General features: G+C 47.0%; 1 protein-coding gene across 2 annotated transcripts in view; it reads right to left on the reverse strand.

Moving 5' to 3' along the window:
* The window catches only part of suclg2 (succinate-CoA ligase GDP-forming subunit beta), a 130,872-nt gene that overhangs the window by 68,441 nt on the left and 37,733 nt on the right, over positions 1–24,698 (reverse strand). For both annotated transcript variants that reach the window (XM_065001906.1, XM_065001907.1), the window contains exon 3: positions 40–139. In XM_065001906.1, the coding sequence (XP_064857978.1) occupies positions 40–139 (100 nt within the window). The remainder of the gene's footprint in view (positions 1–39; positions 140–24,698) is intronic.

Consider the following 24,698-nt stretch of genomic DNA (forward strand, 5'->3'; position numbering starts at 1 on the left):
CCTCAGTGAGTGCGGGTGGCGGATGGCAGGGGTACTCACTCTTTAGTTAAGTGCACTCCACCTTTAAGGCCACTGTTGAACACACCCTTCCCTCGTCCCCCAGCCAGTATCTGGGCCTTCAGGACTATCTCCTTGGCGTCTGAAAGAGAGAGGGATTAGAAAAAAAGAGAGAAGGGCTCTGTCAGCAGGATAGAGAGATAGACAGCCAGGTGAGAGAGGAGAAGAGCATGAGACCTATCCAATGGTACATCATCACAGAGCCCATTACACTTCCCCTGTCTCTGAGTAAAATGTTATCTCACCCATCACCCTGGTCTCCATTAGCTCCTGTCCTGTCTAGAGGAGAGGGGGGGGTATAGGGAAAGAGGGGGCTAGGAGGAGAGGTACGTGATGGGATGAGGGGAAGGGTACTCCAGCTCAAGTATGATATTCTCCCCTAGCCCTGCTAATTACAGACTAAAGCCAACTTCCCAAATACAGGGTAGAGAGGGTACCCTATTGAAAGTTGAAAGAACATATCCATATAGACAGGCAAATACTCCCATACAAGGTACATACATACAAACAGATTACAAAGACATAAGCTAGACACACAAACATGTATCAATCTAAACAATGTGTTCATTTGCATCATTTGACTCTCTTTAGAGTTGACTGACCATTGCAATTTTATGGCATTTTAACAATGCTAACACCATATAGGCCTACCCTACTTGCCCTCTCTGTCACCTCCAAGTCCTCCTTTCTACACCAAGAGAGAGCACCTCTGGTAGAGCACTGAGCTGTCTATTCAGCTACCCACTGAACAGGCTCCCTCTATTCAAATGGTGCAACTTGATGTAATATGGTCTTGAGCGATCATTATCCTGGCAGGGAGTTCCACCATTGGCTAACAGTGGGGCAACCAGAACATGTAAAGAAAGGCACGTCGACCTTGGGCCAGGAACATAGCTCTCTTACTCTCAGTAAAGCTCCTCAAGCGGAGTGGCTCAGGCTGTTCCAGTAGGAACAAGACACCGACAAAATAGGCTCTGACAAGATGGCAGGGATTAAACCAACACTGAATTAGTGAGCTCTGTTCTGCCCTGGGATGAGGAGAGAAAGACCGAGAGAATAAAGGTGAGCACATGTAGGGGCTGTGAGTAGTCATACATTAATAAATATGTCAATTAAAAGAACTGCAAGAGCGCAAAATTAAAATGGAGTTCAAAGCAAGATGAAATGGGGTGTCCTACGGGCATGTGCAGCAGAGGGACGGAACAGAGAAAATTAGGAAACTACTTGTGTTAAAAGAAAAGGGGGAGCCAATGAGGAAGGTGTTATTCCTTAGCCCTGACAAGAGGTGTGCTGCAAGGTGTAGAACGGACCGAGACCGGGTCGCCTCTGGAAGGAGGAGAGGAGTGAGAGATGAGGACGATTAAGGTGCAGTATGGAAAGCAATGGCTAGAGAAGGAAATGGATGGAAAAAGGAGAAATTAATGATGAAGGAAATATGTAGCCTATATAGCCAGACATATGATTGGTTATTGAGAGGTATGCTGTTTCACACCGTGACCAGAATATATAAAAGGTGCCATGATAACACACCACAGCCCAAATAATTAGCCATATACAATTGATCACACAGGAAAAGAGTATCTAGATACACCTAAGAGGTGTTTAGTGGATAATATGAATCAGGAGAGATAAGCCTCTTAACGAATGAACCGTTCTCATCAAATCACTCACTTGGAAAATTGGCCTTGATTACACATACAAAACACACCCGACCTTTACAGTGGCTTGTTAAGAATGCAAAACACCTCTCAGCCTGTTCTTTATTTCCACTTTCCCCCCCGATAGTGTCATCATTGTAGATTCTCTGAAGCTGCCACCACCCAGGATTTGTTTTTAACTGTGAAAATGCATCGTGAAGTAATGATGCCCTCAAAGATCCCAGTGAACGGGCCACTATGTGAGCACAGAGCAGACCTTACCAATAACATGTGTAAACCCTGGATGGCTGACAGGGTGTGCTGTATTGCAGCCACTGCGCTGACGTCTTGGTACTCATCCTCAATTACAAAAAAAGACTTAGAAAACTATAAAAATACATGTATCAATGTCCACATTCATTTCTGACACATGTATTCTATTATTACAGACACTTTAATACATACTTTAAATTGTATTGTGAGTTAAACATAAAAACTAAAACAGTATTTTTTTTAGAGTAGTAATATGACTGTGCCCACGACAACAACAAAATACATGTAATTTTGTCCTTGAAAACATTAAAATACTGTAGAATTCCATTCATTCCTACGAAGGACTGTTCCAACTGGGGAGTGCCAACACAGCTGACGGGGGGGCTTCAAAGCCTCTCAATGGTCAATACATAGCGTCATCAATCCAGAGTTTACACACACACACACACACACACACACACACACACACACACACACACACACGGCATTGGATATTATGCATTCATGCTCCAGATATGAAACAGCACCTAACACAGGCAGTGTTACACTTGTGTGAAGATGACGCCACTGTAGAGCATTGATGGATTTGTGCGAGTCTCAATAACTCACACACTCATATAGATGTTTTATTCAATGTGTCTAGTAAACTGCTTTTTAAAGGTAAATCTTTAGGGATATTTAGGGTATTTCTATTTAGGGTATTTCTAGGGTATTTCTTCTAGCCATTGAAGGAAACAGCTATCTATTTAAAAACATTTTTTTAAGTGTTTTATTCTGTTACTGACAGTTATCTTAGGTCCAAATACAAAACAATGAAACTGTGCCTCCATTCCCCTTGTTGATAGTATTGACAGGTAGGCGCGTTAGGCTACATTTTGGGAGATGAATGTGATTTCGTTCTAACAGCATGTAGCACAAAAACAACTAAAGAACTCTGGGAGCCAGAGGTAGCACTTTGATGAATGAATAGAGGAGTGATGAGATACAGAGAGTGGTTTGGCCAAGACACCACACAACATTTAAAATGCAAAAACATGCACAACCGTGAAACTGATAATATGAATAAAATGAATCATTCTCAGAAGTTATGCATATTAGCAGTAAAAGCTAAGGTGAATAGAAAATCCCCTTAATGAAAGTGGAAGGGACAGGGTGGCAGCATTCCATAACAAGCCATCTATTTCCAGTGGAACAATATAAAGTCATGGCAAATCTGAAAAGGGATATTTTCTTCTCCATGTAGTTTTTTTTTAGGGACAGACACAGAAAATGAGATTAACATGTAACTACATCTTCAATCGCATCAGCTGTAATCTGAGTTGCACGGCCGTCCTCGGGCTAACTCATTTCCCAGTAATGAACGCAAATGAACTCCCAGCCTATTTACTGATGACAGCAGTCGGCATCGAGGCTGTTACTTCTGCCTCGACAACATCTCCCCTCTCTTTGTATTTCAAACGTTCTGTCCTCCTCCTCTCTCGGCAGTCCGGAAGGATGTAGCCCAAGGGTTAGGGACGGCAGAGTTAGCGTTGTCTGATATTTAATTAAGCCATAAAAGGCTGTGCACTTGGGGACTGTATAAAGGGACAGATGCAGGCTGCAAGCCAATCTGGAGAGAACGAGATGCACTCACTGTCTGTCTGCAGGCCACGGTGAGAGGATAGGGGAAGTCAGACTAGAGCCTATACCAAAAAAAAATTATACGTTTGAAATGAAATAATAATATGGGTGATTGTTAATGGGACAATTGATGGCTACAACCATCAAACTACTGGTTGCTTTAACCATCAAACTACTGGTTGCTTTAACCATCAAACTACTGGTTGCTTTAACCATCAAACTACTGGTTGCTTTAACCATCAAACTACTGGTTGCTTTAACCATCAAACTACTGGTTGCTTTAAAGGACAGTAAAAAAAAAAAGTTGTGCACTTTCTTAAAGTCTTATGGACTTTTCCACATCTCCTACCTCCAGGTCAGACTGAGCAGCCCAGCTCCAGGTCAACCCAGCACCCAGCTCCAGGTCAACCCAGCACCCAGCTCCAGGTCAACCCAGCACCCAGCTCCAGGTCAACCCAGCACCCAGCTCCAGGTCAACCCAGCACTCAGCTCCATGTCAACCCAGCACCCAGCTCCAGGTCAACCCAGCACCCAGCTCCAGGTCAACCCAGCACCCAGCTCCAGGTCAACCCAGCACCCAGCTCCAGGTCAACCCAGCACCCAGCTCCAGGTCAACCCAGCACCCAGCTCCAGGTCAACCCAGCACTCAGCTCCATGTCAACCCAGCACCCAGCTCCAGGTCAGACTGAGCAGCCCAGCACCCAGCTCCAGGTCAGACTGAGCAGCCCAGCACCCAGCTCCAGGTCAACCCAGCACCCAGCTCCAGGTCAACCCAGCCCCAGGTCAGACTGAGCAGCCCAGCACCCAGCTCCAGGTCAACCCAGCACCCAGCTCCAGGTCAGACTGAGCAGCCCAGCTCCAGGTCAGACTGAGCACCCAGCTCCAGGTCAACCCAGCACCCAGCTCCAGGTCAACCCAGCACCCAGCTCCAGGTCAACCCAGCACTCAGCTCCATGTCAACCCAGCACCCAGCTCCAGGTCAGACTGAGCAGCCCAGCACCCAGCTCCAGGTCAGACTGAGCAGCCCAGCACCCAGCTCCAGGTCAACCCAGCACCCAGCTCCAGGTCAACCCAGCACCCAGCTCAACCCATCCCCAGGTCAGACTGAGCAGCCCAGCACCCAGCTCCAGGTCAACCCAGCACCCAGCTCCAGGTCAGACTGAGCAGCCCAGCTCCAGGTCAGACTGAGCAGCCCAGCTCCAGGTCAGACTGAGCAGCCCAGCTCCAGGTCAGACTGAGCAGCCCAGCTCCAGGTCAGACTGAGCAGCCCAGCACCAGGTCAGACTGAGCAGCCCAGCACCCAGCTCCAGGTCAGACTGAGCAGCCCAGCTCCAGGTCAGACTGAGCAGTCCAGCTCCAGGTCAGACTGAGCAGCCCAGCACCCAGATCACACTGAGCAGCCCAGCACCCAGCTCCAGGTCAGACTGAGCAGCCCAGCACCCAGCTCCAGGTCAGACTGAGCAGCCCAGCTCCAGGTCACACTGAGCAGCCCAGCTCCAGGTCACACTGAGCAGCCCAGCTCCAGGTCACACTGAGCAGCCCAGCACCCAGCTCCAGGTCAGACTGAGCAGCCCAGCACCCAGCTCCAGGTCAGACTGAGCAGCCCAGCACCAGGTCAGACTGAGCAGCCCAGCACCCAGCTCCAGGTCAGACTGAGCAGCCCAGCACCCAGCTCCCGGTCACACTGAGCAGCCCAGCTCCAGGTCACACTGAGCAGCACAGCACCCAGCTCCAGGTCAGACTGAGCAGCCCAGCACCCAGCTCCAGGTCAGACTGAGCAGCCCAGCACCAGGTCAGACTGAGCAGCCCAGCACCCAGCTCCAGGTCAGACTGAGCAGCCCAGCACCCAGCTCCCGGTCAGACTGAGCAGCCCAGCACCCAGCTCCAGGTCAGACTGAGCAGCCCAGCACCCAGCTCCCGGTCAGACTGAGCAGCCCAGCACCCAGCTCCAGGTCAGACTGAGCAGCCCAGCACCCAGATCAGACTGAGCAGCCCAGCACCCAGCTCCAGATCAGACTGAGCAGCCCAGCACCCAGCTCCAGGTCAGACTGAGCAGCCCAGCACCCAGCTCCAGGTCAGACTGAGCAGCCCAGCACCCAGATCAGACTGAGCAGCCCAGCACCCAGCTCCAGGTCAGACTGAGCAGCCCAGCACCCAGATCAGACTGAGCAGCCCAGCACCCAGCTCCAGGTCAGACTGAGCAGCCCAGCACCCAGATCAGACTGAGCAGCCCAGCACCCAGATCAGACTGAGCAGCCCAGCACCCAGCTCCAGGTCAGACTGAGCAGCCCAGCTCTCCAGTGTTTGCTCCAGTCTACCGCAAGTAATGTGGCAGCTACATGTGATGACTAATCCAAACTCAGAAGACAATCAACACACACAGGAACAATCAAAGTGAATAGATTCAGTGTCTACAACCGATTGATGCATCAAACACTATGTAGAAAGTAAAAACAGAGCATACTAATTATAAAATGTACATGATATAATCAGTTCACAAGATAAATCATGTTTGATTATGTGTGAGTGAATCTAAACGGAGGAGACTACTGGAAAGTTTGGTTCATCAGGCTGATCCCTAGACTACACTTTAAGATATTGAGGGGATATTGAGGGGATGATATTTTGGCAATGTGAAGAAAGGAATTCCAGAGTATGTAACCTCTGTATATGCTAGAGAATTGACTATGTGAAGTGCAGCAGTGAGGAGGGTGAACGTTATTGCAGTGTCCTGTGTTGTATGCATGGATTTGGGTATTAACCTGGTTTAGGTAGTCTGCCTGGGAGGTATGTCTATTTGTAGATGAAGGTGCATAATTGGAGTATTAAGCACCCCCCCCCGCTATTCCCCCTATGGACAACCCCTCCCCTTGCTACTCCCCTAATGTACAACCCCTCCCCGTGCTACTCCCCTATGGACAACCCCTCCGCTTGCTACTCCCTAATGGACAACCCCTCCGCTTGCTACTCCCCTAATGTATAACCCCTCCCCCGTGCTACTCCCCTAATGTACAACCCCTCCCCGTGCTACTCCCCCTATGGACAACCCCTCCGCTTGCTACTCCCCTAATGGACAACCCCTCCTAATGTATAACCCCTTGCTACAACCCTCCCCTAATGGACAACCCCTCCCCCGTGCTACTCACCCTATGGACAACCCCTCCCCCGTGCTACTCCCCTATGGACAACCCCTCCGCTTGCTACTCCCTAATGGACAACCCCTCCCCTTGCTACTCCCCTAATGGACAACCCCTCCCCCGTGCTACTCCCCTAATGGACAACCCCTCCCCTTGCTACTCCCCTAATGGACAACCCCTCCCCTTGCTACTCCCTAATGGACAACCCCTCCCCACTGCTACTCCCCCTATGGACAACCCCTCCCCCGTGGCTACTCCCCTAATGGACAACCCCCTCCCCGTGCTACTCCCCCTATGGACAACCCCTCCCCTTGCTACTCCCCTAATGGACTACCCCTCCCCTTGCTACTCCCCTAATGGACAACCCCTCCCCTTGCTACTCCCCTAATGGACAACCCCTCCCCTTGCTACTCCCCTAATGGACAACCCCTCCCCTTGCTACTCACCCTATGGACAACCCCTCCCCTTGCTACTCCCCTAATGGACAACCCCTCCCCCTTGCTACTCCCTAATGGACAACCCCTCCCCAGGCTACTCCCCTTATGGACAACCCCTCCCCTTGCTACTCCCCTAATGGACAACCCCTCCCCCGTGCTACTCACCCTATGGACAACCCCTCCCCCCCCCCACTGCTACTGCTACCCCTAATGGACAACCCCTCCCCTTGCTACTCCCTAATGGACAACCCCTCCCCACTGCTACTCCCTAATGGACAACCCCTCCCCACTGCTACTCCCCTAATGGACAACCCCTCCCCACTGCTACTCCCCTAATGGACAACTCCCCTAATGGACAACCCCTCCCCACTGCTACTCCCCTAATGGACAACCCCTCCCCACTGCTACTCCCCTAATGGACAACCCCTCCCCACTGCTACTGCCCTAATGGACAACCCCTCCCCACTGCTAACCCCTCCCCACTGCTACTAATCCCCACTGCTACTCCCCTAATGGACAACCCCTCCCCACTGCTACTCCCCTAATGGACAACCCCTCCCCACTGCTACTCCCCTAATGGACAACCCCTCCCCACTGCTACTCCCCTAATGGACAACCCCTCCCCACTGCTACTCCCCTAATGGACAACCCCTCCCCACTGCTACCCCTCCCCACTGCTACCCTAATGGACAACCCCTCCCCACTGCTACTCCCCTAATGGACAACCCCCTCCCCACTGCTACTCCCCTAATGGACAACCCCTCCCCCGTGCTGCTCCCCTAATGGACAACCCCTCCCCACTGCTACTCCCCTAATGGACAACCCTCCCCACTGCTACTCCCCTCATGGACAACCCCTCCCCACTGCTACTCCCCTCATGGACAACCCCTCCCCACTGCTGCTCCCTAATGGACAACCCCTCCCCACTGCTACTCCCCCAATGGACAACCCCTCCCCACTGCTACTCCCCTAATGGACAACCCCTCCCCACTGCTACTCCCCTAATGGACAACCCCTCCCCACTGCTACTCCCCTAATACTCCCCTAATGGACAACCCCTCCCCACTGCTACTCCCCTAATGGACAACCCCTCCCCACTGCTACTCCCCTAATGGACAACCCCCCCCACTGCTACTGCCCTAATGGAGAACCCCTCCCCACTGCTACTCCCCTAATGGACAACCCCTCCCCCCACTGCTACTCCCCTATGGACAACCCCTCCCCACTGCTACTCCCCTATGGACAACCCCTCCCCACTGCTACTCCCCTAATGGACAACGCCTCCCCACTGCTACTCCCCTAATGGACAACCCCTCCCCACTGCTACTCCCCTAATGGACAACCCCTCCCCGTGCTGCTCCCCTAATGGACAACCCCTCCCCACTGCTACTCCCCTAATGGACAACCCCTCCCCACTGCTACTCCCCTCATGGACAACCCCTCCCCACTGCTGCTCCCCTAATGGACAACCCCTCCCCACTGCTAATGGACAACTGCCCCTAATGGACAACCCCTCCCCACTGCTACTCCCCTAATGGACAACCCCTCCCCCCTCCCCACTGCTACTCCCCTAATGGACAACCCCTCCCCACTGCTACTCCCCTAATGGAACCCCCCCTGCTACTCCCCTATGGACAACCCCCTCCCCCTGCTACTCCCCCTATGGACAACCCCTCCCCCTGCTACTCCCCCTATGGACAACCCCCTCCCCCTGCTACTCCCCCTATGGACAAAGACTTTCACTGTACCCTGCAATCACACCTGCAAACCTGTACATGTGACTATAAACCATTTGGAACATTTAGGATAGATAATGACTCGCTGCATCGAGAACACACCTAGGACTATCATTCTCCAATGCTGCAGTAATGAAGCTTAGAAGTTAATGCAGTTAAACTTGTAAGCCTTTATTTCCTTATGACTAGTATGAGGCTAATGGTAAGCCACCAAAAACAGAGTATGTGACCTCTTTGAGCTGTGCAATGCTGTTGCACTATCCATTCCAACTGCGCCAGGTAACGACCACTCAGAGGATGTGGCTGTATCTAATGATGCAGTCTCTGTGGAGCTCTATAGGGGTTCATCGTCAACCTAGACCTCTGCTGCCTGCAGTAGTATCATGACAGCCGACTCCTCGTTAGGCTCCACACACTGTCCGTACTAAAGATTTCCAGAGCTGGACTAAGTGGCACTCTATGAGAGAGAGGCAGAGTTCAAACCCCTGGACCAGTGTGGAAACTGTTAGTCACTCTGGAGTAAGACTTTACAGACAACGGCCCAGGGGTATGGTCGTCTAAAGTTATCAGCCAATGTCTCATTAATGGCATATAGTCATTGAACCAACATTGGCATTCTACTGGAGGGAAAGGGCCGAGGTCATTATGATGAGCATATTCAAGCCTGCTTATACAAACACGGCTGAGGAGATGAACTTGGAACCTAGGCAGCATTCCTCTAGGTTTCACAGGTGAGTAATAAAAGACGTGGAGCAGAGTTCCATACAGTGAATGGTGTGTCTTCCACTGCCCTGGAGTGATTAATATCACTTTATCCCCTGGAACCCAAGGACTACAGTGAGTGCGTCATAAGCATCAAGCATAATGGTAATCATAATGACTTCTAACACACTATTAGCGCCATCCATACACCATACTGAATATGTCTGAGAAATAATTCCACATATAATGAAAAGGTTAAGCAGCATAATGAGAAGGTGGAACTACCATAAGCCGCTTATAGAAATCAGCTCTTTCAAGGAAGCCTTATTTTCCAAAGCCTATTTAAAGCTGTTAAGAGAATTTCCGTGAGCATGTCGTTTTCTCCAGTTGTAAGGTCTCTGCCAGCTATGATGACAACAGACAAATCCTATACAGGAAAAGCAGATGTCTACACTACAAGCATCACTTACATTGCTCTGCCTACTCCATACTGCCATAAACTGTGCATATGTGCACATATTAGGTGAGCACGTCTAGGCCGTCACTGTCGGTCCTGTCCAGCCTGTGTTAATGACCTTGGCTTGAAAAAGCTCCTCCTCAGCCTCTCCCGTGTCCCCTCTTTCCCCAGGAGTGTGGCTTCGTGGTAGGAAAACTCCCCGTGCCATCCGTCTTTCTGTGTGACAGGCTGGTTCTCAGGGGGGAAAAGGGCAGTGTGGCGGAGATACCTGCAACTCCACAGACCACAGACCCCTTACCTGATCCAAAAGTAAAGGAGGACACTGATGTGTTTGCTGGCTGTGGCACCACTGTGCTTGGTAGATGGGAAAGAGCACACTGCTGTTTTGACTTAACATTAACAGTTAATAGCTATGTAAATGCTCACAGTTACCTGAAGAACATTTGCATAATAATCCATTCAAACCCTCTTCACGTAAAATCACAACGGCATGGTACTGAGGGAGGGAACACTTAAACTTGTTTAGACAGAGGAAAAAAACATTTTATGCAGACGAAGTTGTAGCTTTAATAAAATAATATTTTCCAGGTAGAATAACTCCGTTCAGTTGCTCTCCGAGTGTAAAGATTAACACCTCGCTGTCGGTGTCTTTACGCATGCATCCAAAACACCTTTATAAACAGCTATATAACACATTAGTGATAAGCTGTCGCACTACCCTTAGTACCGCCTTGCGGTCGGATGCCAAGCAGTTGCCATAAAAAGCAGTGATGCAACCAGTCAGGATGCTCTCGATGGTGCAGCTGTAGAACGTTTTGAGGATCTGAGGACCCATGCCAAATATTTTCAGCCTCTTGAGGGGGAAGAGACATTGTGACCGCCTCATGACTGTGTTGGTGTGCTTGGACCATAATATCACACCAAGGAACTTGAAGCTCTCAACCTTCTCCACTACAGCCCTGCCTAGGTGAATGGGGGCTGCTCAGCCCTCCAATTTATGTAGTCCACGATCAGCTCCTTTGTCTTGCTCAAGTTGAGGGAGAGGTTGCTGCTCTAGCATCACACTCCCAGGTCTCAGACCACCTCTCATCGTCGTCGGTGATCAGACACATCACCGTTGAGTCGTCAGCAAACTTAATGATGGTGTTGGAGTTGTGTTTGGCCACGTAGTTGTGGGTGAAGAGGGAATACAGGAGGGGACTAAGCACACACCCGAGACGCCCCTGTGTTGATGGTCAGCGTTGTGGATATTTTGTTGCCTACCCTCACCACTTGGGGGCGGTCCGTCAGGAAGTCCAGGATCCAGTTACAGAGGGAGGTGTTCAGTCCCAGGGTCCTTAGCTTAGTGATAAGATTTGTGGGCACTATGGTGTTGAACACTGAGTCAATGAACAGCATTCTCACATATGTGTTCCTTTTGTCCAGGTGGGAAAGGGCAGTGTTGGTGCGGTATACGAATTGGAGTGGGTGCAGGGTTTCTGGGATGATCGTGTGGATGTGAGCTATGATCAGCCTTTCATGGCTACAAATGAGTGCTTCGGGGCGATAGTCATTTAGGAAGGTTTACTTGGGCACAGGGACTATGGTGGTCTGCTAGAAACATGCAGGTATTACAGACTGGGTCAGGGAGAGATTAAAAATGTCAGTTTAGACACTTGCCAGCTGGTTGGCGCAAGCTCTGAGAAAGCGTCCTGGTAATCCGTCTGTGAATGTTAACCTGTTTAAAGGTTTTACATCGGCTATGGAGAGCATGATCAGTCTTCCGGAACAGCTGGTGCTCTCATGCATGGTTCAGTGCTACTTGCCTCAATGTGAGCATAGATGGCATTTAGCTTGTTTAGTAGGTTACTGGGAAGCTAATGGCTGGGTATCCCTCTGTCATCAATGATGGTTTGTAAGCCCTGCCACAAGGGTAAGTTCATTAGAGTTACCAGTCTCAGATATTGCAGCCCAAATAAATGCTTCAGAGTTCAAGTAGCAGACACACATTCAACTGTTCAGAGGAGACTGCATGAGTCAGGCCTTCATGGTCAAATTGCTGCAAAGAAACCACTACTAAAAAGGACACCAATAAGCGGAAGACTTGCTATAACACATTACAACTTGTTCTATAATATCATAACTGTTATGACAATTTGACAGCTTATGATACATGTTTTATATAGCTGTTGTATAGCCACAAGACCATGGTGCTTGCCTACGGAGCTGTGAGGGGAACGGCACCTCAGTACCTCCAGGCTCTGATCAGGCCCTACACCCAAACAAGGGCACTGCGTTCATCCACCTCTGGCGCCTGCTCGCCTCCCTACCACTGAGGATGTACAGTTCCCGCTCAGCCCAGTCAAAACTGTTCGCTGCTCTGGCCCCCCAATGGTGGAACAAACTCCCTCACGACGCCAGGACAGCGGAGTCAATCACCACCTTCCGGAGACACCTGAAACCCCACCTCTTTAAGGAATACCTAGGATAGGATAAAGTAATCCCTCTCACCCCTCTCACCCCCCCCCCCCCCCCTTAAAAGATTTAGATGCACTACTGTTCCACTGGATGTCATAAGGTGAATGCACCAATTTGTAAGTCGCTCTGGATAAGAGCGTCTGCTAAATGACTTAAATGTAAATGTAAATGTTGTAAAGACATTATGAATGCATGCATTAGGACACCTAGAGTAAAATGTTATCCATATAAAAAATACTAGCAGTTCAATTCCTCAAGCAATCTACTTGCGGAATCTATTTTGTCATTTACAGAAACAGTGTTTGTGCACCACCACATACACACTCGTCTTAGGGCAGGGAACCTGATTGAGTCTATACCAGCCAGAGTATTAGCTGCTTGCTGGCTGCCTGTGACCCAAAACTACTGCCGCCGTCTTTATCTGCCCTCTGGAGAGTAGTCTTCTAGCTGCCAACATTCATGTCCATGTCAATCAAACTCCTCCTCAATGCTGCCTGCCCTTTTTCCTCCCTCTCTCTCTCCAGCTCTCCCCAAGCCTCTCAAAACAGCACAATATCTGAAGTGTTTCAGTACTGAGAATGGCTGTAATTCCATTTACCTCAGAGAAGAATCAGAAAAGCCACACCTTATCATACTGTTCCATCATACATTACACACATTAGGTGAAAACACCAGGTATGAAACTGACTAGTATAAAAGACTGTATTAGGTCCAGCTGTGCAGGACACTGATCCCAACACTTCTGATAATCACGAGAGGACCGGTCCTGTTGAAGAAAACACTCATACAGCTCTCATTGTTATTGAGAGTGTCAGAGCTCTTCAAAAGACTCAGGCTTGTTTTCTAGACGGGGGAGATGAAAGCGGGCTTTAAAGTGCTTGAAGTGTGTGAGGGGGTGTAGGCTGGGAGAGAGAGGCTGGCTGAGGAGGGAGATGTGGACAGAGAATGGGAGTCCATCCATGTTGGCCAGCTTTACAATGCTGAGATTCCAGTCTTCTCCAAATCCCTCACTCAGCCGAGATGAGGGTTGCACTGAATCTGTCGGCTCACTAGACGCTCAAGACATCATACTGTTTGATGTTAATCAATTAACTAGGCTACTTCTAAACTTGCCGGGATTTATTTACCTATGTATGATGAGTTAGTCCTACAGCTAGTCCTACTAGAATGCAGGCCTTGTCCCAAGTCATTCCCATTCATTGGCGGGAAAAAGCATCATTATCAAACAGAGTGCAGTGTAATAGAACTGAATGACAATGAGCCCCACAGTAGGAAGCAATTCAGACACAGGAAAAAATGCACTAATGAGACTAATGAGGGAAAAAACATTGTATTTCTTCTTACAAATTTACTGCTGAATGGAGCATGGAATAGCCCTACTAAAACAGGCAACATTACCAAAATAAATGGCCCCATACCTTCTGCCTGAACAAGTGTTAGGCGCGTTGGCGAGGCAACAGGGCCTAAAGCAAGAGTAACGGTAATGTGCCTCCCGCAATGTCAATACAGCCCAGCTGTCACGAGTCCAAAATTACATTTTGATTTGTGTGGTCCCTGAAACGCAGCTCATATTCCTCAAAATGTATTTAGAAATTCATTGGAGAGGCATTCTGATTGTTTTACCGCAGAAACACACATCAGAGATATGATTACGGCCCTTTATGATCCATAAACTCACAGATTTCCGTACTAGCAGCGGTAGCCTTTTGTTTTGCTTTCCCTCACAGCGCTCGCTCACACATTCTATTAGTGATTCAGAGGCCTGAGCAGGTTTGCGTACTGTAGCTGGCTGCAGTTGCACTTTAATGAAAGACAATGGGTGTTACACAAATGTAGGAACATTGCACACACACTGGGTATAAACAACATACTCTCACGTCGCACATTCGCACAACTGAATACAAAACAGTTTGGTGGCAATGTTAATGCTATGTTAACAACACAATGAAGTTGGAAACACAAGAAGAAAACAAACCCTCATCCTATCCCCAGGTCTTTCATCTCTCCACAGACAGAACAAGTGAGACCAGCTGACATACAACATCTAGGCCTACATGCCAGCGACACACTTTCAAAAGACACTCCTCCATTCCCACCAGGGAGATAAGATATCAAACAAAGGCCCTTGTGGAAATAAATAGAAGCAAAAAAAGAATGGCAGTTGTTTGTTTAACACAGAATAACGGGGAGGTAGAGATGTGAAAGAATGCCAGTACACGTCACGCATGGCTGAGAAAGACAGGGGGAGGAATGAGGGGTTGACATATGGTACAAACGCGGCAGAACGGTGGCTCAGGAGAGAAGCATATGCTACGCTCCAGCTGATCTCAGACGCCAGCGCCAGTCAGGTGTAAACGCTGCCCTGTTGCCAGCCAAACAGCCAGAGACATGGGAGGACCAGGAGGACACCAGGAGCCTCTCTTATAGCACAGCACCATCAGTACTGGATTCCGCAAGGCTGTCGTGGTCAAACACAGTATCAGACAGACCACCTCTTTCTCACACTGGTTCAGTAGTCAGGGACCACTTACATCATGGACTGCACTGGTTACAGTAAAACTACTCAGTGGGAGGGCTTTGTATTTCATAGCACTGTTTTACACAGAATGGTGTAATAAAATATGGATTATATAATTGTCCACTTCTACTCTTTTAAAGACAAGAGTGTATTCGATAAGTATTCAGACCCCTTCCCCTTTTCCACATTATGTTACGTCTCAAATTGATCAAATAAAACATTTTCCTAGTCAATCTACACACAATACCCCATAATGACAAAGCAAAAACGTTTTTACATTTATAAAAAAAATATTTAAAAATACCTCATGCAAACAAGTATTCAGTCCTTTCCCTATGAGACTCGAAATTGAGAGTAGGTGCATCCTGTTTCCATTGATCATGCTTGAGATGTTTCTACAACTTGATTGGAGTCCACCTGTGGTAAATTAAATTGATTGGACATGATTTGGAAAGGAACACACCGGTCTATATAAAAGGTCCCGCAAGTTGACAGTGCTTGTCAGAGCAAAAACCAAGCCATGAGGTCGAAGGAATTATCCACAGAGCTCAGAGACAGGATTGTGTTGAGGCACAGATTGAGGCACACATTTCTGGAGCATTGAAGGTCCCCAAGAACAAAGTGGCCGCAATCATTCTTAAATGGAAGAGGTTGGAACCACCAAGACTCTTCCTAGAGCTGGCCGCCCGGCCAAACTGAGCAATCGGGGGAGAAGAGCCTTGGTCAGGGAGGTGACCAAGAACCCGATGATCACTCTGACAGAGTTCCTCTGTGGGGATGGGAGAACCTTCCAGAAGGACAACCATCTCTGCAGCACTCCACCAATCAGGCCTTTATGGTAGAGTGGCCAGACGGAATCCACTCCTCAGTAAAAGGCACATGACAGCCCGCTTGGAGTTTTCAAAAAGCTATCTAAAGACTCTCAGACCATGTGAAACAAGATTCTCTGGTCTGGTGAAACGAAGATTCAACTCTTCGGCCCGAATACCAAGCATCATGTCTGGAGTAGAGGTCGACCGATTAATCGGAATGGACGATTAATTTAGGCCGATTTCAAGTTTTCATAACAATCGGAAAGAGGTATTTTTGGGTGCCGATAATTTTTTTTTTTAACTTTATTTAACTAGGCAAGTGAGTTAAGAACACATTCTTATTTTAAATGACGGCCTAAGAACGGTGGGTTAACTGCCTTGTTCAGGGGCAGAACGACAGATTTTCATCTTGACAGCTCGGGGGATACAATCTTGCAACCTTACAGTTAACTCGTCCAATGCAATAACGACCTGCCTCTCTCTCGTTGCACTCCACACGGAGACTTCCTGTTACGTGAATGCAGTAAGCCAAGGTAAGTTGCTAGCTAGCACTAAACTTATCTTATAAAAAACAATCAATCATAATCACTAGTTAAGGTTGATGATATTACTAGATATTATCTAGCGTGCCATGCGTTGCATATAATCTGACTGAGCATACAAGTATCTGACTGAGCGGTGGTAGGCAGAAGCAGGCGCGTAAACATGCATTCAAACAGCACTTTCGTGCGTATTGCCAGCATCTCTTCAATGTACGTCAAGCATTGCGCTATTTATGATTTCAAGCCTATCAACTCCCGAGATGAGGCTCGTGTAACCGAAATGAAATGGCTAGCTAGTTAGCGCGCGCTAACTAGAGGGACGGAAGCTATAGTGTTACACTGGCAATACTGTGCCTATAAGAACATCCAATAGTCAAAAGGTTAATGAAATACAAATGGTATAGAGGGAAATAGTCCTATAATTCCTATAATAACTACAACCTAAAACTTCGTACCTGGGAAAATTGAAGACTCGTGTTAAAAGGAACCACCAGCTTTCATATGTTCTCATGTTCTGAGCAAGGAACTAAAACGTTAGTTCTTACATAGCACATATTGCACTTTTACTTTCTTCGCCAACACTTTGTTTTTGCATTATCTAAACCAAATTGAACATGTTTCATTATTTACTTGAAGCTAAATTGATTTTATTGATGTATTATATTAAGTTAAAATAAGTGTTCATTCCATATTGTTGTAATTGTCATTACTACAAATAAAACATTTAAATCGGCCGATTAATCGGCTTTTTGGACCCCCAGTAATCGGTATCAGCGTTCAAAAATCATAATCGGTCGACCTCTAGTCTGGAGGAAACCTGGCACCATCCCAACGATGAAGCATGGTGGTGGCAGTATCATGCTGTGGGGAGGTTTTTCAGTGGTAGGGACTTGGGAGACAATTCAGGAGTGGCTTTGGGACAGGTCTCTGAATGTCCTTGTGTGTCCCAGCCAGAGCCCGGACATGAACCCGATCAAACATCTCAGGAGAGACCTGAAATTGGCTGTGCAGCAATGCTTCCCATCCAACCTGACAGAGCTTGAGAGGATCTACAGAGAACAATGGGAGAAACTCCCCAAATACAGGTGTGCCAAGCTTGTAGCGTCATACCCAAGAATACTCGAGGCTGTATCCGTTTTTTCATTATAAACATTTGCAAAAATAAAAGCCTGTTTTTGCTTTGCCATTATGGGGTATTCATTAATTTTGTTGTGTTACAGAATTCAGAGTGGATTACATTAAACAAATTCTCACCCATCCACACACAATAACCCAAAATGACAAAGTAAGAAAAAAAATCTGAAATGTATTGAAAAAGAAATACAGAAATATCTATACATAAGTATTCACACCCCGAGTCAATACTTAGTAGAAGCACCTTCGGCGGCGATTACAGCTTTGAGTCATCTTGGGTGTTATGTTTATCAGTTTTACACATCTGGATTTGGGATTATCTCCCATTCTTTCTTGCAGATTTTCTCAACAACGATTAATTTATATGGGGAGCGGCGGTGAACAGCAGTCTTTAAGTCTTTCCAGAGATTGTCTATGGGATTGAAGTCTGTGGCTTTGGCAGGGCCACTCGAGGATGTTCACATTTTTGTTCAGAAACAATTCCAGCATTGCTTCGGCTGTATGCTTGGAGACATTGTAAATGTCTTTGCCCCAGTCTAAGGTCTTTTGCACTCTGAAGCAGGTTCTCATCAAGGATGTGCCTGTATTTGGCTCCATTCATTGTTCCCTCATCCTTACCAGTATCCCACTTCCTGCCGCTGAAAAGCATCCCCATAGCATGATGCTTGCACCACCATGCTTCACGGTAGGAATGGTGTTAGATTGGTGATGAGCTGTGCCTGGTTTTCTCCAGAAATAGAGCTTTGCATTCAGGTCAAAGAGTTTGACGCATCAGACCACAGAATCTTTATTTATTTTTATTCTCCCCAATTTCGTCATATCCAATTTGTAGTTACAGTCTTGTCCCATCGCTGCAACTCCCGTATGGACTCGGGAGAGGCAAAGGTCAAGAGCCGTGCATCCTCCGAAGCACAACCCAGCCAAGCCGCACTGCTTCCTGACACAACGCCCACTTAAACCGGAAGCCTTACACCTGTCGACCTTGTCAGGTGCAGTGCCCGGCCCGCCACAGGAGTCGCTAGTGCGCGATGGGACAAAAAACATCCCTGCCGGCCAAACCCCCCCATAACCCGGACAACGGTGGGCCAATTGTGCGCCGCCCCATAGGTCTCCCGGTCGCGGCAGGCTGCGTCCAAGCCTGGACTCAAACCAGGATCTCTAGTGGCACAGCTAGCACTGCCTTAGACCACTGAGGGAGGCCTATAGACCACATAATCTTTTGCCAGAGTCTTTCTTATGCCTTTTTGCAAACTCCAGTCGTGCTGTCATGTGCCGTTTTCTAAGGAGTGGCTTCTGTCTAGCCACTCTCCCATAAAGCCCAGATAGGTGAAGTGCTATAAAGACTGTTGTCCTTCTGGCAGGTTCTCCCATCTCAGCCAAGGAACTCTGTAGTTTTGTCAGACTGGTCATTGGGTTCTTGGTCAACTCCCTGACCAATGTCCTTCTTGCCCGGTTGTTCAGTCTGGTCAGACGGCCAGCTCCAGGCAGAATCTCGGTAGTTCCAAATCTTTTCCCAATGTGTTCTTGGACACTTTCAACACTCTACCTCATCATAATTCTCAGAGATCTACGGACAGTTCCTTGGACTGCATGGTATAGTTTCTGCACTGACATGCACTGTCAACTGTGGGATCTTAGATATTTATGTGTAGATTGTTCTATATATTTGCCAACATTTCTAAAAACATGTTTTTAATTCATCATTATGAGGTACTGTGTAGATGTGTCCAAAAAAATCAAAAATAAACATCCATTTTGAATGCAGGCTGTAACACAACAAAATTTGGAGTAAGTCAAGTGGTATGAATACTTCCTGAAGGCTCTGTAAATGCATAAAAAATATAGAGCTGTGGAAAAAAAAAACATTCTCTCCTTCGCTCCTGCCTGCAGGTGCTGCCATAGAAGTAAAATGAATAAAACAGGCATCCCCATTCAAGCCAATGATGGCATAGTGGGGAGTCATGGATAACTACATACGTGGAGTGTGTCTGAAAGTGGGCATTGCGAAATAGGTGGGTAGATCAACATAAGTAGGTGTATGGAAACCTAACAGCTAATTGGACAGATTGTTTGCCATTCGACCGTTTTGCGTGGCTGCTTGTTAGCGAAGCTTACCATTTCCCTAACCTCATACTCCTAACCTACCACGTTAAATTCTCCTAACCTCCTACGTTAATTCTCCTAACCTCCTACGTTAATTCTCCTAACCTCCTACGTTAATTCTCCTAACCTCCTACGTTAATTCTCCTAACCTCCTACGTTAATTCTCCTAACCTCCTACATTAGGGGTGGCCGGAAGCCTAGTGGTTAGAGCGTTGGACTAGTAACCGAAAGGTTGCAAGATCGAATCCCCGAGCTGACAAGGTAAAAATCGTTCTACCCCTGAACAAGGCAGTTATCCCACTGTTCCAAGGCCGTCATTGGAAATAAGAATTTGTTCTTAACTGACTTGCCTAGATAAAGGTAAAATAAAATAAAAAGTATCCTAACCTGCTACATTAATTCTCCTAAGCCCCTACATTAATTCTCCTAACCTCCTACATTAATTCTCCTAACCTCCTACATTAATTCTCCTAACCTCCTACATTAATTCTCCTAACCAGATTAGCTAAAATACTACAAGGAAGCAGCCACACAAAATTGTTGAGTGGCAACCAATCTGCCCAATTAACTTATGAAACATAACATATACACCCACTCAGGTTGATCCTCACAATTATTTCGCAGCACCCACTTTCAGACACACTCCACATATGCAGTTACACATACTTGATAATGGGTGGACTGGTGGGCAGTAGCCATTGCGAGGAGCAAAGCAGGAATGAGTGTTGAAGTCTACACTCATACCTTCCTCAAAGGGTTAGCCTAATGTCAGGCCATCTCAATATTATGCTGTGCGCTGACATGTCAAACCAACACTGCATCTAATAAGCACATAAGATTTGACTCATGAATAAAGCTGCACTGTTTACACTGAATATTCATATCTGTGAGAAATGAATGAATCCATTCCTGCCGCTAATAGTTATTCTACCTATCTACTCTGAATAACTTTAAAAATGACCCAAGAAGCAAGGAGAGAGAAAGGAGAGAAAAGGGTAGAAGTGGAGAAAGAGACAAAAAAAGAATGAGAATACAGCTGAAACCAATGAGGAAAAGTGACAAGGAAACAGAATGAGAGAGGGGGAGAAAAAGGAACAGGAGAGAGAGAACACCTGGAGTGCTGGACTTTAGTTGTCAGGATGTATTCAAAGTGTTCAATGTGACAACAGTGCTGAATTGACAGATGGCTGTATGTTGCTGAGCTAACATACAACCATTAGTAAGGAAACACACAAAGCCTATAGGATCCCACAAGCCGTCTCAACCTGTGCCTAGTGAGACGGCATGATAAGAGCTCGAGCATAATAGACGTTCCTACCGTATATACTGGTAAATATTCCTGTTAAGTCGCATTAAATCACACACCTATTAAGAAATTGGGTCCTAATCATTTTGGATTCAAGACACAGCATGTTGTGTGGGCCAATATACTGTATGTAGGGAGGCACCCTTTATTACTGAGAAAATAAACCTTACTGCACATTGAATGGAATGGAGCTGGAGCAAAACATGTCATTTGTGTTGAGAGAGAATGTGACCATCTGTGTGTGCATGCGTGTCAAAATAAAATGCATGTTGCTCTCACATTCATCAAACAAGCTCAACATATGGAGAAGATAGAATCAGAGCAAATGTTTTTCAATGTCTGGTTCGTCGATCACTGCTCAGACAGAAAGCCTGGCAGGCGTGAAGGCTCCCGGAGACGCAGGAGAAGAACAAATACAGTATAATAGGGAATTTAGAGTGAAAATCCATCAAGATTTACTCAGCAGATGCATCCGTCAACAGTGTTGTGCTCTAAAAAGTGGTTGAAATAATCACACACCCATTGGCTGCTTGGGACAGGTGTGTGTGGAAGGGGTGGGGGGGTGCTTTTGTGTGTCTTTGAGTTTAGATGGCTGGACGGGCTTGGGCAACGATGAAAATAAAAATCATCTTTATTCATTACATGAGCTGCGGTCATATCTCAAAATTGTAAAATGCCAGACTGGCTATATTCAAAAGCTGATTCCATATCCAGTGTGTTTGATAGCATCCCTGTTGAGGGGAAAGCAGCTCAGCCTTCCATTGACAGACACTGAATATGATTGTTGATAAGGTGTTCAGACTATTCTGCAGAGGAGAAACGCAAAAAAATAGACAGCCCCTTCTCAAATTCACAAACATCCTATAGGTTTTCAAAGGAGACATTTCGTCAGCACATTGCGGGGCACTGCATTGCTAGATGTGTCAAAACCCCTCTGGGTTAATATATTGAGACACTCAGCATAAGACAGAGAAGTTGTCACTCCTTTCCCCATCAGCACATGACTGCTGCATCCTCTAATGCCAAAGTCTTATTGGCGGGATGTGGTTGAGAGGCTCGGTGGCAAGGCAAGGCAAGTGTAATCACAGTGGCGCGCACACACACAAACTCCAGGGTTTCCATTAGGAAAGCTTTCCCTAAAGTAAATTGAATTGCCAAAATGATATAGCCTAATTAGCTTATTCTATAAAAACATACATAAATAAAATCATTCAAAATAGGCTACTACACCAGAAAGAATGATTTGGCCACAGAGGAGCATTAGCTTCTTACAAAAATAGGCCTAGATGACTGTTGAGTTGCAACTGTTAGTGAAAAGCAGAGGCATATCGCAAAATCCAGACATATCGCAATATCAAAAAGTACAATCGCGGAAAAACTGTTGAGAAAACAAATGGCTATTGCTGTAAAGAGAAGAGAATGAAAAGAAACCAATGTCTTTCAGTTATCAAACGTCTGGTCTTAATTTAAAAGGATCGTATTTGCACCAGCAGAGAACAGCAGCCATATCCCTGGTGAGTGTACATCTTCACTGTCTTTATCATTGGGTCAGTGGCACTTCGGTTTGTTTTTGGACCAATCCTTTTCTCCTCCAGGTTAGATGGATGTCATATTGTACTTGTGTCTCCACTTTTCATTGGCTTAATATATGGATCAGACAATGTTATTTGCATTGATCTGTTTGTCAGTAGACTAGGCTACCCTGTAATTTTCTCATATAAAAAAAGACAGTTATAGTTATATAAAGCGTAGTTGAATTGCATAAAATGTGTTTCTAAAAGGCCAACATTTGCTGTGCAGAGAGAGAAGACATGTAGGTTCGGATATAGCCTAGGCCTACTCCACTGCATTGAACAGTCCTTTCTGAGAACAGGGAACAAATTATATTATTAGCCAAACTTATGACTATCCAATCTAAATCATCATTAGGAATAGTAGACTCTTACATCAGTCTGCAAATGTGAGGAATTAGACAACAAATGTGAGGCAGTAGGCTACGTGTGAATGTTAGTTCCATAATGCAATTAGCGGGAAAACACCATTTTGAGCCGTTTCATGTGACAGAGATGAAAATATCCCTTAGAAATGAAGAATTGGGGAAATCTAAAGATGCAACAACTAGCATTGGTTACTAATATGACTAGGATTGTGTATTTGGCTACTGGACAATGAAAGCAAGTTGATTTGAAAAAAGCTACTGGTTTGAGCAGTATCGACTGGTATTTCACATCAATTAATAGGCAAAAACGCAATGGGATTTTTTGGGGGGGAAAAGATGGCTATTACCAGCTAACGCAAACCCTGGTACACAATGTAACTGATGAGGACCACACCAGAGCTGCCTTTCTGTGACAGTTAGATTAGTGAATGGTGCAGGGGGCTTTTAAAATCTACAGCCCCTCCTGTCTGTGCCTTCCATACAGGGCTGTGTTTGGGACAGGTGCTGCTGGGTCATTTGCTCTGAGCATGCAGGCAGGAGTCATAGTGTCAGTCTGTCACACAGAGTGGCCCTCTGGAACACAGATGTACTTTAGTCATCCAGTACTCAGCAGTCCCAGTGAGGGGCCAATAAATGTGTCTACTTTACGTGAGCAATAGGCTAGTTAAGGTTTGCCCCTCGCTCCAAAACATGGATGTGGTAATCGTTATGACACATCAGAAATCCATAACCGCTGCTTTCCTCTTTTCAAAACAGTTGCTGATTCAGATCCAAGATGAAAAGTTCTCTCCTAAATGGTAAATGGCAAAATCAATCATCATCCACTTTAGAGAGAGTCTCTCTACTCTATTGTACATGAGCGGACCTCCAGATAGCCCAACTCCAATTGAGCTGTCAGGTCCACTGCTTCATGGGTAAGTGAGCCCGACAGAAGGGAGGGTGTTGGGGAGTGAGAGAGTGTACATGCATCAGGGCTCACAGCGCTTGGTCACCTCCACTCCCCATGGTGCTGCTGAACTCCTGGTCCTCTCAAGAGGGACCCTGATACTGGGCTCGGAGTCTGAGGCTAGAGACTCACAAAGACTTGCTTACTGTCTACAGGGAGCCAGGCAGCTCAGTATACATTCCAACTATGATATGACCTGAGGTGGCCAACGAGTGTAACACACAAACACAAACTGTGTATATCACTCACTTTTAAACTGAGTCAAGAGCAGTTGGACAAACATCCACTGAGGCGTCACAGGACAACACAGAGACAGAGAGAGAGGCAGAGAGAGAGAGAGCTCTAGAGCCACTACAGGACAACACAGAGAGAACGAGCTCTGGAGCCACAACAGGACAACACAGGGAGAGAGAGCTCTAGAGCCACTACAGGACAACACAGAGAGAGAGCTCTGGAGCCACTACAGAACAACACAGGGAGAGAGAGCTCAAGAGCCACTACATGACAACAGAGAGAGAGAGAGAGAGCCACTACAGGACATCAGAGAGAGATAGAGAGAGAGAGAGAGAGAGAGAGACAACAGGAGAGAGAGAGAGAGAGAGAGAGAGAGAGAGAGAGAGAGAGAGAGAGCCACTACAGGACAACAGATAGAGATAGAGAGAGAGAGAAAGAGCCACTACAGGACAACAGAGAGAGAGAGAGAGGAGAGACTACAGGACAACAGAGAGAGATAGAGAGAGAGAGAGAGCCACTACAGGACAACAGAGAGAGAGAGAGAGAGAGAGAGCCACTACAGGACAACAGAGAGAGAGAGAGAGAGAGAGAGAGAGAAGAGAGAGAGAGAGCCACTACAGGACAACAGAGAGAGAGAGACAGCTCTAGAGC

This window comes from Oncorhynchus nerka, linkage group LG15 (assembly GCF_034236695.1).
Source record: "Oncorhynchus nerka isolate Pitt River linkage group LG15, Oner_Uvic_2.0, whole genome shotgun sequence".
NCBI lineage: Eukaryota > Metazoa > Chordata > Actinopteri > Salmoniformes > Salmonidae > Oncorhynchus > Oncorhynchus nerka.